General features: G+C 37.0%; 1 protein-coding gene across 1 annotated transcript in view; it reads left to right on the plus strand.

Moving 5' to 3' along the window:
• The window catches only part of LOC133314288 (isoamylase 3, chloroplastic), a 29,583-nt gene extending 24,856 nt beyond the window's left edge, over nucleotides 1–4,727 (plus strand). Inside the window, exons 19-24 of the mRNA XM_061515737.1 lie at nucleotides 1,798–1,877; nucleotides 2,582–2,686; nucleotides 2,759–2,857; nucleotides 2,979–3,040; nucleotides 3,324–3,432; nucleotides 4,186–4,727. Of these exons, the coding sequence (XP_061371721.1) occupies nucleotides 1,798–1,877; nucleotides 2,582–2,686; nucleotides 2,759–2,857; nucleotides 2,979–3,040; nucleotides 3,324–3,432; nucleotides 4,186–4,299 (569 nt within the window). The 3' untranslated portion in view covers nucleotides 4,300–4,727. The remainder of the gene's footprint in view (nucleotides 1–1,797; nucleotides 1,878–2,581; nucleotides 2,687–2,758; nucleotides 2,858–2,978; nucleotides 3,041–3,323; nucleotides 3,433–4,185) is intronic.
• The last annotated feature ends 8,362 nt before the right edge of the window (nucleotides 4,728–13,089 follow it).

Here is a 13,089-nt window from a genome sequence, read left to right on the forward strand (position 1 = left end):
ATTATGATCAATATGATTCACAATGGTAGACTAGTATAAATCATAACTACTTTAGTAATCCATCATTGTATGACTCATAGGTAAGAGAAAAGTCACCAGAATGATTGTCGGTGAGAAAAGAACATGAGTAGGGTGCCAAGCAAACAAGGCCAAAGCATTTGTGACAAAGACCAGGGGAAAAAACAAGTATGGAATTAAGGTCGGGGCTAAAACATGTCTGGAACAAAAACTTGCAATGCCGAACTGCATTTGTGACAAAGACAGAGATTAGTCATCTTCCATATTTCTCCCAATCAATGTTATTTTGGCATTGGAAAAGAGCTAATTAGGCTGATAACACTTCTGGATGAATTTTGTGCACAAGATGTGGAGTGTTGTTTTAGATGGATTTGTTATGCTTGAAGCCACTATTGGCTTAAAACAAAGGTTAGGTAAATCAGAAGACCAAAGACGAGAATGATACTGCAAGAACCAGAATAGAATGAGGTGTCAACGAAGATATTGACACCGTAGGCGTTCATCAAAGAATCTTCTTCGTGAAATAAAAAGAAATTAATTATATTTATATATTCTTATAATTTCTATGTCTAGGAAACTACTACAGGATCAACCGCCTTCCGAAAAGAGATGCTGCTATGTTGAAGAGACAATTATCACACTTGGAAACATATCTGGGCGGTATTAAATATATGATGGGGTTACCTGATATAGTAATAATTGTTGGTCAGCAAGAAGAATATAAGGAGACAGGTGAATGTAGGAAAGGCTTGAATAGTACTAGTTAAAAGGAGGATAGAAACAAACAGTTCTTATTGGAGGAGAAGAGGGCAAATCTAGCAATAGAACATTGAGATCAGTCTACTGACGCTGGTTGTAACCAAAATGATAGCTGGATGCACCCTCACTTGCCGGAAAATGGAACAACTTTCTGACGGGCTATGGTGGCATGTTGGAAATGGAAGTTCCTGTGACAGCAGTTGGTTGGATGAGTAGAGGTCATTGAAGATGATGGTTTACTTGGTGGAGTTAAAGCTTAGACAACAACAAATCTTCACTAGTAGTGGCACCTAGGAAAGACTATACAACTAGGTTGTGGAGGAAAGAGGAGGTCACAACTTGCTGTCTAGGAGTGGTGACAACGGTAGGGATGTCTAGATGAGCATCCACACCTAGTGGCAATGGTGGCGCATGAATTTGATGCGCAAAAAACAGGAACATGCTCTAGAGCGCATGGTATATTCTAAATTATTCTGGGTTACAATCAAGATATTATAAGATTTTTTTTATATATCCTAACACTATTTTGTTCATACGGTTTTAAGTTTTGAGATTGCGCAACCAATTATCTCATTTATTGTGACGATAGTATACCTATACTCACCAATATATATATATATATATATATATATATATATATATATATATATATATATTATTTTTCAAATGATTTTATTTAATTTGAAGCTAATGAATATAATAGTTTGAAAAATAACATGGATCATGAACTGTGTAAAACTTATGTCCATGAGGCTTTTTCTGTTTTTCCTCCCTATTTTCGCCCCTCTATTGGTGGAGATATTTTTAAGAATGGAAATGAGATATGTTTGGGTTTTGCTGTTTGGGAATGCGGATCTACAACCTCTAGCTGTTTGAGTTTAAGTCTTTAACTTCGAGGATAGTAACGAGCTACAAATTCAACTAGGATGCTTTCATCAATGGTTGTTTAATTGTCTGTCAAAGATTGAAATTTATTATCCTTCTGCTGAAAACTGCTAATTATCCATATTTGTTTGACAGGGGAAACTGATGATGCTAGTATAAAAGCTTTACGGTCACGACAAATGAAAAACTTTCATTTGGCATTAATGATATCTCAGGTACATATTTGAAATGCATTTTGCCTTGCTTTAATTGGTTGTTAGCATAAAATTGTTTTCGGAATCACAAGCTCAACTGTGTCTTTTCCATGTTGCATTTATCAAATTTTGGCTAATTTGTCTTTGTAGCATTTTTTTTTTGGGTTAAAATGCAAATAACCCCCTTAAAATTTGACCCTTTGGCAAATAACCCCGTGTGGTTTCAATATTGGCAATAAACGCGCTTAAACTTCCACATTTCAACATATGGCAAATAGCTTCTTTAAAAATAAAAATGCACTAGTATAGAAACTTAAATTGAAATACAGTTTCACAAAATTACAACAGTGATCGAGGAACGCAACTTGTTCAATCAAGTTCAACCAAAATACTTAATTGATCCAATTTCCACACTTTCTTTCACTTCTTAATGGATGGAAGTGGCTATTGGCCATATGTTGAAAGTTTAAGCAGGTTAATTGACAAATTTGAAACCACAAGAGGCTATATACTAAGGGTCAAAGTTGAAGGGCGATTATTTGCATTATGACCTATTTTTTATATAACTGTATATGCAATTTAGATGTTTATACTGTACAGCCTTTTCAATTAATTTTCCTTTTTAAAGAAAACTAGAAGATGCAGCTGCATGTTTTGATTTTGTTTGCTAATATGCTACCACTGAAAACAGAATAGTGATTTAAAATTTTGTAATGAATGACCAGGGCACACCAATGATGCTAATGGGGGATGAGTATGGCCATACTCGCTATGGAAATAACAATAGTTATGGGCATGATTCTGCTATTAATAATTTCCTGTGGGATCAGGCAAGTTTATAACATCCTTTTGACAGGTTCCTAGATACTATTTCCTAACGTTATAATCTTTTTGTTCAATAGTTGGATGCTCGGAAAAGTGGTCAGTTCAGGTTTTTCTCGGAGGTGATAAAATACCGGCATGTACATAAAGTATTCAGTCATGAAAGTTTTCTCAGCAAGGTAATATCCTTTGCTTCACGTTCTACTAAACTATATTGCAAATACACTGCCATTTTTCTTTTTCTTTTTTTAAAAAAAAACTGCCATATTTGCTTATAGAACCTTTTTTTTTTTCTTGCAGACTGACATAACATGGCATGAAGACAATTGGGACAATTATGACAGCAAATTTCTTGCATTTACGTAAGAATAAGGGCATATCTTTAATTGGGAATTGAGATAGAAAACTCATATTGCATTTTTAGTAGTGCTTTCACACAATGGAGCACCTAAAGACATCATCTTGGTCTTGGAATGTACTTTATACTTTATATATATATATATAATGCAGGTTTAATTTTTATTTTTTTTTGCTTCTTTGAATCATTTTAGTGGAATGTATATTGCTCACTATCACAGTTAACTGAGACTGACTTGACAGCACTTGCTTTCCTCTTGGTGCTTGTGTTTGCGCATGTGCATGCAGGCTTCATGACAAAAGTGGAGGAGATATCTATTTGGCATTTAATGCTCATGACTACTTTGTTAAAGTTCGGCTGCCCACGCCTCCAACAAAGAAGAGGTGGCTTCGAGTGGTAAGTTTTGCTTATTTTGGGACATATCCAAAAACACCTTCTTTTCACTGTTGCATGCATAATTACAATTCATGGAGCACTATTATGGCAGGGTTTAGCTTCATGGTAGAAATTAAAATTTAAGGAAATGAGATTAAGTGTTTTCTCGTTATTACCAATTTAAAGGGTCATGTTATTGCTTGTTGATTTAATATCCATTTATAAGAAATCAGAAGATAAGTGCCTCAAATCTGTGACATTTAGTCACTGGATAAGACCAATAAGAATTTACAAGATTATACCCACAGGGGGTTGAAGAGTGAAGACAATGGTAACTGGTAAGCGAACTGTTCTCCGAGAAGAGGATAAAGGTTTGGGCCCTGGAGATGCCATTTGTGAGTATGGTCTAACCATACCGCTCCATGTCCAAAGAGGATTTGTCTTAACACTCAAAGGGTGTGGGGATACCTTGAGAAACCAAACAAAAAATAAAAAGAAAGAATTTAAAATTTATATGCTGTGTTATGATCAGAGCATCTTGTTGGAAGTCTATGATTTTGACTTAATGAGAAGTTTGTGATCGTCTTTTTCTCAAAGCTTGCTCTGATTGGATTCCACGGCTGTCATTTTATATATTCTTCTGGTGAGAAATAAGATTTTAGGAGGAAGTACATTTGGCACTTCCATCAACTTTTTAAGGAGTGCCATTTGTTACAAAATGTTCCTTAAAATTTTCTCTATTCAGTCTAATTTGAATTCTGGATGCATATGCAGGTCGACACTAATCTGAAATCTCCCGATGACTTTGTCCTTGATGGTGTCCCTAGCATAGATAACATGTACAATATAGCTCCATACGCCTCCATTCTCCTTGAGGCGAAGTTCTGATTGCAGAAACTGTTGTATACACGTATCCAAAGAAAAGAAAAGAAAAAAGGCTGTTACATACACGTATCTCAGATGCAATGTTTATTATTTAGTTTTTACAAGGTAGCAGGAGGAAATATATGCTGCAATGGGTCCTTGGCTCAGTATGGTGTGAAGTTGTAGCTTAGCACTAGCAGTCGCATATATACAAAACAGAAGAGCTACGGGGCAAGGGGAACAAAAGCCGAAGAGGAAAATTTGAAATCATATCATTTCCAGAATGGAGCAGGGCAGAGTCAGGTTACAAGTTAATTGAGGCTGGTCTTACCAAGTATATGGATAATCAATTACTACTTCATATATGCATATATTGTAAAATTGAATTGAATTTAATAAATGTCATTGTCTATCTATCTATATGCTAGGTATTGTTATATTGTAGATTTGACTTGAATGGAATAAATGTCATTAATTTATTTCATTAGTAGCCTAAATTCCCTTCCATGGTTTTAAAGTATGTTCCGAACTCAACTTCTTTTTTTTATGAATAAAATTGAAGTTATTCTTAATAATTCTCTAAGTAGTTAAATCTCGAAAAATTCTTTGAGCAGTTCAGATTTTTTTTTTTTTTTTATGATTTCGAGTTATGAATAAAATTGGCACTCTCTAAACATAGCTTTTCTTTAATTTTTACCAATGATCGTTTGTAGTTAAAGTAAATTTGTTTAAAAAATAAAAATAAATTTGTTTCCACAGTCCAAATCTACATAATAGTAGAATGGATGGAAAGCAACGTGGGAGATAATGATGGATTAGTCCTGCTATCTCCGTGCCAAAGATTAGAAGAAATGAATTAAAACAATTAGAAAAAAAGCATGAAATTTTTGCCAATTATCTTTGTTATTAAATTATATATGTTGCATTTTTCTGGTTTCTGCTCTATTCATAGAGCTAGACATTCTTTATGTAATTTTTTTTTTGTTTTTCTTTCTGGGATTTTTGTCCAGTCACCAAAAAATAAAGAAATTATCAGAAAAATATTTCTGCACTTACTGCAGATAAGTTATCTGTATTTACTCCTAAAACAACATCGTTTTGAGATTGAAAAATTAAAAAATTATAATTATAAAGACTATAATAATCCTGAAATAAATTAAAATTACAAAAACACCATGATTTTCGCCCCAAAACAACATCGTATTGGACAGATAACTTATCTGCAGTAACGGCAAAAAAAGCGAACCCATAAATTATATATCATATTTGTATTTTAAAACAATTATTATAATGTTTAAATATTACTCATTATATTATAATGTTTCCCCGTCGTAATTTTGTCTGAGGTGTCATTTTAAATACAATTTTTTTAATATTTGTGGTGAGGTTAGAGATGACTGTTCTGAATAGATTTGTAGAATATCCAACTTCTCTAATCCGATGGAGACTATGTTGAAGGAATAAACCCGCATGTTTTTTATTATTATGTTTATGGTATATTCCTCCCACTAATATGTGCCCTTTTTTTCTAAGATGAAAGTTAATTTTATTTAGTTTTATATATTAAATAAAGCATATTTTCTAGAAAATGGTTTAGTCTTAGAGCTCGTTTGGATGAGCTTTTTTTCTTCAAAAGTTACTTTTTTTAAGAAAAAAAAGCACTTCTCGAAAAAAGTCTGTTTGGATGTCTGCTTTTAAAAAAAGCAGAAGTCATAAAAAAGTCAAAAATCTATTTTTTTCGGAAGTTAAAAATTTAACTTTTAAAAAAACAGAAGTTAAAAGCCAAATATTTTTTTAAAAATCTAAATAGCTATAACTTTTATAGAAAATACTTTTAAAATAAGGAAGTGATAAAAAAGACTTTCTTAAAAAGCTAATACAAATGAGCTCTTAGTTCACTTTTTAGAGAGTGACACACATTATTTTTAAAATAAATAAATAAATAAATTTTAAAATATCTTAAATTAATTATGTTTATTTATTTTTTTATAAATTTAAATAGTTTTATCCGTTTATATATATTTTCAAGATTATAACTGAATTAGTCTTAATATATAATTATATTTTATAATTTTAAATATTCTGTTAATTTAATTTTGAAAATTTTACACCAATTTGAAAATAATTGGCAATATATATGTATGTGTGTAATAATTGGAAACCCCTTAGGGTCTTCTCTAGGGGTGAAACTGGGCCGGGCCGGCCTATAGGGGCCTACGGCTCGGCCTACGTCAGGCCAGACCTGACCTAGTACATTTCGTAAAACAGGCTGAACTTGGGCTTTGAAAAAGCTTGTTTAATAAAAAGGCCGTTGGCTCACTTTCACAAGGTCTGGCCTATAAGCTTACAGGCTGACCTATATTGTACTATTTATTTCAAATAAAATAAAATATAATAAGTATGCCTTGAAGAAAAAACAAAAGATATAAATTTAATCAATTGCAATTATTTATAACTTAATTATATTCGATTATATTTTAATAGAAATTTGACTTTATTTCTTATATAGGAAGAATCAACATCTCAGTATATTAGATTGTGTATATGAATATATTATTAAAAGGTTTTTGGGAGAGGTTATACTTACTACAAGCATTATGATGTGTTTGTTGGATTCATGTAGTTATTTTAATTTACATAGTATGGATTTGTTTGTTGGATCTGATGAAATATTTGTTATTTAGTTTGAGCATTTTGCTTTTGAGAGTGACTTAAATGTAGATTGTATGAGTTTTGTTGTGATTCATGATTCTGTTTGGACGTTCAAATTATGATTTTTGGTTTAGCAACATAATTTGAGTATTGTGTAAAGTTGATTCATGGTTCTGCTTGGAAGTTAAAAATTAACAGGCTAACGGGCTGGGCCAGACCATTTGTTTTTTTATAAACGGGTCAAGACAGGCTAACAGTTAGACTCGTACTAGACTTGGACAAGGCCAAATTAAATTTTTTTAACATAAGCTAGGACTTTTAGGGGCAAAGCTTGACCCAGCCCAGCCCACTTTCCCCGCTAGTCTTCTCACATCAATAATTCGTCCTTTACCGCCTATACCGCCTATAGATAGTTTTAGACAAAAAAATAAAAATTGATATGTATACGTGAATGGTTAGCGTAACTCGTAATAATATATTTTTCATTTGAAGACTTAATTTACCGGTATAATATTTCTACGTACTTGCTGTTGCTAGTTTCAAATAAAAATAAAAATCCAAAAAATACAACAATAAATTGAGGTAATTCTTCTCTACAAGTACTAAAGTTGAAATTGTGTTTAAAATCAACTAAAATAACTTAATATGATTTGATTTATAAATTAAATCTTATATTTAAACTTATAAAACAATGAGATTAGAATTAATTTGAAAATAATTTTTATCTTAAAATTCATTAAAAATATAATTAATTTGATTTAATTTAATTTCTTTTCATTTTATGGAGCTCTCTAATATTAGGCCTTACCTTCTGTACATAGATTCTACTATAATTTTTCAGAAGAAAACTAAATCTTATTTTACATCTCAACTCAAGACCTTATGATCTTAAATTTATAAATTCTTTCATTTATAAATTCTTCACTTAACTCATTTCTTGCATAACTTTATCTCTCACATAAATTTCCAACTTAGACAATTACCAATCAGTATGAATATGAAATTTCATCACACTAAATCTACCACACAAACTATTCAAATACCAACTCTGCATGAATAGTTCTCAGCAAAACCGTAGCAGCAACATTTCAGATGGCATTGCCCACTGTTTGGCAGAATTCCTGTTCCGAATGTCCAAAGGGTAGCTTCTTAGCCTTCATAATTGTTTTGCAATTTCATATTCGCAGTAGAAGATATCCACATCTGTTGGGAACTCGGTTCCCTCAAGCTCGGCTCAGGGGCCTTTGTGCGGAAGTCAATCAACAAGATCCTGATCTCGGATCTCAGCAATACCTCGGCCAGAACTTCACCAGGTCAGGCAGCGCAACGGAAATATCAAAACGAAAAATCACAAAACATGAGAGAGAGAGAGAGAAGAAGAACACAACCAGATTTAATGTGGGAAAACCTTCTTCAATGAAGAAGTAAAAACCCACGGGACCTAGTCCAGATCAAAAATCTACTATGAAAATAATGGTTACAAAGAATCAAATACACCAATGTGGTAGTTAACTCAACCTCTCCAACAATGGTGATAATCAAATTACCCTAGAGATGTTTCACTCAAACTCTCTCTAGAGATCTCTCAAATGCAAAGCATAAAGCTTTGCTCAAACAATCAAATAATTTTTCTCTCAAATTTGTTCTTTCAATATCTGACCTAGCCTCCACCCACAACTAATGAGTATATATAGAGGAGGTGGAAATTAGGGTTAGGGTTTTTAGGAAACCCCTCAAATGGGCTTGGGCTTAGCATTGAAGGAGGAAGCCCAACAAATCTTCCCCTCCAACTTCAATGCGTCGGCTTCAGCATCAACCCGGCTCTTTCACAGCAGTCTTCAAATTTTCTTGCTGGAACCGGCTTTGTCATCATATCGGACCAATTTTGGTCAGTGTGCACCTTGACGAGTTCGAGCTCACCACCTTCCACCACATCCCGGATCCAGTGATACCTCACATCAATATGCTTAGTGCGGGAGTGATAGGTTGAATTCTTCGCAAGATGGATTGCGCTTTGATTGTCACAACCCAGCTCGTACTTGTCTTGATCATGGCCGAGTTCCATGAGGAACTTCTTCATCCACAGCATCTCTTTGCTTGCCTCAGTAGCGGCAATGTACTCAGCCTCAGTTGTCGATAGTGCAACACATTTCTGAAGTCTTGAATGCCAAGAGACAGCTCCTCCGGCAAATCTCATCAAATATCCTGTCGTCGATTTCCTCGAGTCGGCATCTCCCCCTAAATCAGAATCCGAGTAGCCTTGCAACTCGGCTTTACCTTCTCCAAATCGGAGACAAAAGTCTGTCGTACCTCGGAGGTACTTGAAGATCCACTTCACTGCTTCCCAGTGCTCTTTGCCGGGGTTTGACAAATACCGGCTTACCATTCCAACAGCACACGCCAAGTCGGGTCTAGTGCAAACCATTGCATACATCAAGCTTCCAACGGCGGATTGGTAAGGGACCTTCATCATCTCATCTTTATCTTCATCAGATCTCGGACATTGCTTCTGGTTCAGCTTTATGTGTCCGGCTAGGGGGGTGCTCACTGTTTTGGCTTTGTCCATGCTAAATCTCTTCAAAATCTTCTCAATATATTTCTCTTGACTCAGCCACAGTAGCTTCTTCTTTCTATCTCGGATGATCTTGATTCCGAGAATCTGCTTTGCAGGGCCGAGGTCCTTCATTGCAAAGGACGAGCTCAACGCCTTTTTCAGGGCGGCTATCCTCGATTTGTCTTTCCTTACAATAAGCATGTCGTCAACATATAACAACAAGATCAGAAAGTCTCATGCCTCATACCTCTTCACAAATACGCAGTGATCGGCTTCAGTCTTCTCAAACTTATGATCAAACATAATGATTCAAATTTTTTGTACCACTGCCGAGGTGCTTGCTTCAGGCCATAGAGGCTTTTCTTCAACCGACATACCAAGTCTTCTTGGTCTGGAGCTTGGAATCCTTCAGGTTGCTCCATATATATTTCTTCTTCTAAGTCATCGTGAAGAAATGTCGTTTTCACGTCCATTTGTTCTACCTCGAGGTCCATCGAAGCCGCCATGGCTAGCACGGTTCGGACCGAGGTCATTTTCACCACAGGAGAAAAAATCTCCTCAAAATCAACTCCTTTCTTCTGATTGCAGCCTTTCACGGGCTTTGTATCTCGGCTTTTGCCCGTTCTCTTCATTCTTAATCTTGTAGACCCATTTATTTTTCAGAGCTCGTATTCCTTTAGGCAACTCAGTCAGCTCATAAGTCTAATTCTCGTGCAGAGACTTCATCTCGTCTTGCATTGCTTTTTTCCATTCTTCTTTCTCTGAGCTCGTCATAGCCTCATTATAACTCTGAGGCTCACCGTCTTCAGCAACAACGGTGTATTCATCAGATGGGTATCTTGTAGAGGGTCTTCTTTCTCGAGTTGGATATCTCACTGTTCTTCAGCTTGAGAACCCGGTTCATCATTCTCATCCCGGATCTCATCATCAACTCGGACCTCAATGTCTTGGTCATCTTCAGCTTGTTGCTGATCATCATTTTCTTCAATTTCTTGATTTTCTCCTCCTACTTCAGCTCAGACAGGAGGGATGGGTTCTTCACGTCTGACAGTAACTCGGACTTTGGGCTTCGAGATGTCATGAATGTTCTCATGCTCATGAAAGATCACATCTCGGCTTCTCACGATCTTCTTATTGATTGGATCCCAAAGTCGAAACCCGAACTCACATCTCGGCGAACCAAGATAAATGCATTCTTTGGTCTTTGCATCAAGTTTAGCCCTTTCATCTTTAGGGATATGCACGAAAGCTCGGCATCCAAACACCTTCAATTGATTGTAGGCCGCTTTCCGACCTGTCCAGACTTTTTCTGAAATTTCTCCTTCAAGTGACTGTGATGGTGAGAGGTTGATCAAGTCAACAGCTGTTTTGACGGCTTCTCCCCAGAATGATTTCGGTAACCCGGCATTGGATAACATGCTTCGGACCTTCTCTTCAATAGTTCTTTTTCATCCGCTCAGCCAGTCCATTCAGGTGAGGTGTCTTGGGGGGCGTCTTCTCTAGTCGAATCCCGGCCGCTCTGCAGTATGCATCAAATGGGCCGCAATACTCACCACCATTATCAGATCAGACCACCTTCAATTTCTTGCCAGTCTCCCTTTCAACCATAGCATGGAATTCTTTAAATGATTAGAGTACCTGGTCTTTAGACTTCAACAAATATACCCACACTTTGCGGGAGTGGTCATCAATAAATGAAACAAAGTACTGAGCTCCTCCAAGGGATCTTTCCGACATGGAGCAAACATCAATATGGACGAGGTCAAGAATATACCAGCGTCGTCTAGGTTGATCCGGTCTCACAAAAGAAACCCGGTGTTGTTTTCCAACTAGGCAATGCGTGCAACTCTCCAACGCTTGGCCTTTCAACCAGATCAGTAATCCTTTCTTGTTCAGGATCTGGAGCCCTTTCTCGCTCATGTAGCCGAGACGCTTGTGCCATAGCTCCAAGCTAGGTTCATCTCGGATAGAATTGGCTTCTCCGCCATTGATCTTTCCTTGCATCACGTACAAGGAGCCTTCCTTCTTACCTCGGGCCACAACCAAGTTTCCCTTGGCCAACTTCCATCTCACACTACCGAAGTAGTTCACTAACCCGGCATCATCAAGTTTGCCTACAGAGATTAGGTTCAAACGCATGTCATGAACATGCCTCACATCTTTCAACACAAGTTGGCATCCGACATCCGTGGTCAGAGTTACATCACCGACACCAACAATCTTGCTGGTCACTTGATTTTCCATCTTCACGACTCCAAAATCACCACCTCGATAAGAGGAGAAAAAACCTTTGTGTGGAGTAACGTGGAAGGAGGCACCAGAGTCAACAATCTAGGTGCAGTCATCATATGCAACATTCAAATAATTATCCTCACCTAGGAGGAATATATCGGCATCAGGGTTTGCAGCCACCGCAGTGGTGCTCTTGTCTTCCCTCTTCTTGGGAATAATCTGATCCGGCTTCACAGAGCCGTTCTTCTCATCATTCTACAGGGTCCAGCAGTCTGACTTCTTGTGGCCTGTCTTTCCACAGTAAAAGCACTTCAACTCATATTTCGGCTTTGACCGACCTCTGGACTTGTCTCGTCTGTCACGACCTTTGCGGCTCTTACTTCTACCACGGGAGTCAGATTTCCCTTTATTCTCAGCAACGTTAGCCTCAGACGTACTCGAAGTAACTCGTTCTCTTCTTCTGGATTCTTCGCCCAGGAGGCTGTCTGTCACGACATCCATCTTCAATTTTCCATCTGGAGTCGAGTTATTCAGGGTCACCACCAGAGTATCCCAGCTTTCTGGCAGCGAGCTCAACAACAGCAATGCCTGTAATTCTTCATCAATTTTCATATCAGCCTTTGACAGCTGATTCACAATACCTTTGTAGGTGTTCAGGTGTTCAATCATGCTCATGTCGTCCTTGTATCCAAGCTTAACAAGTCGGCGAACCAGGTGTGCTTTGTTCTTGGGAGTCTTCTTCTGAATCATGGACTCTAGCTTCGTCCACAACTCATACGCGTTTGTGAATTCGGACACGTGCTCAAAGAGACTTTTATCAATATATTTTCTGATCGTGGCTACCGCCTTCCGACTCAGGATCTCCCACTCCTTATCAGTTTTGCCTGCCGGTCTCTCATCAAGGATAATGGGCTCATGTAGATCTTTGCAATAGAGATGATCTTCCATCATTGGTCTCCAATAAGTGAAGTTGTATGCAGTCAACTTGAACATATCTCCATCATGAGTTATGCCACTGGTCTCCATCTCGTCTCCCTCAGAACCCGTCGAACTCAGGCTCTGATACCACTGTTGGGAACTCGGTTCCCTCAAGCTCGGCTCAGGGGCCTTTGTGCGGAAGTCAATCAACAAGATCCTGATCTTGGATCTCAGCAATACCTCGGCCTGAACTTAACCAGGTCAGGCAGCGAAGCGGAAATATCAAAACGAAAAATCACAAAACAGGAGAGAGAGAGAAGAAGAACACAACCAGATTTAACGTGGGAAAACCTTCTTCAATGAAGAAGTAAAAACCCACGGGACCTAGTTCAGATCAAAAATCCACTATGAAAATAATGGTTACAAAGAATCAAATACACCAATGTGGTAGTTAACTC

The sequence above is a fragment of the Gastrolobium bilobum genome, unplaced genomic scaffold (genome assembly GCF_033153095.1).
Source record: "Gastrolobium bilobum isolate Gb01-03AN ecotype WA unplaced genomic scaffold, APGP_CSIRO_Gbil_v1 utg12160, whole genome shotgun sequence".
NCBI classification, from domain to species: domain Eukaryota; kingdom Viridiplantae; phylum Streptophyta; class Magnoliopsida; order Fabales; family Fabaceae; genus Gastrolobium; species Gastrolobium bilobum.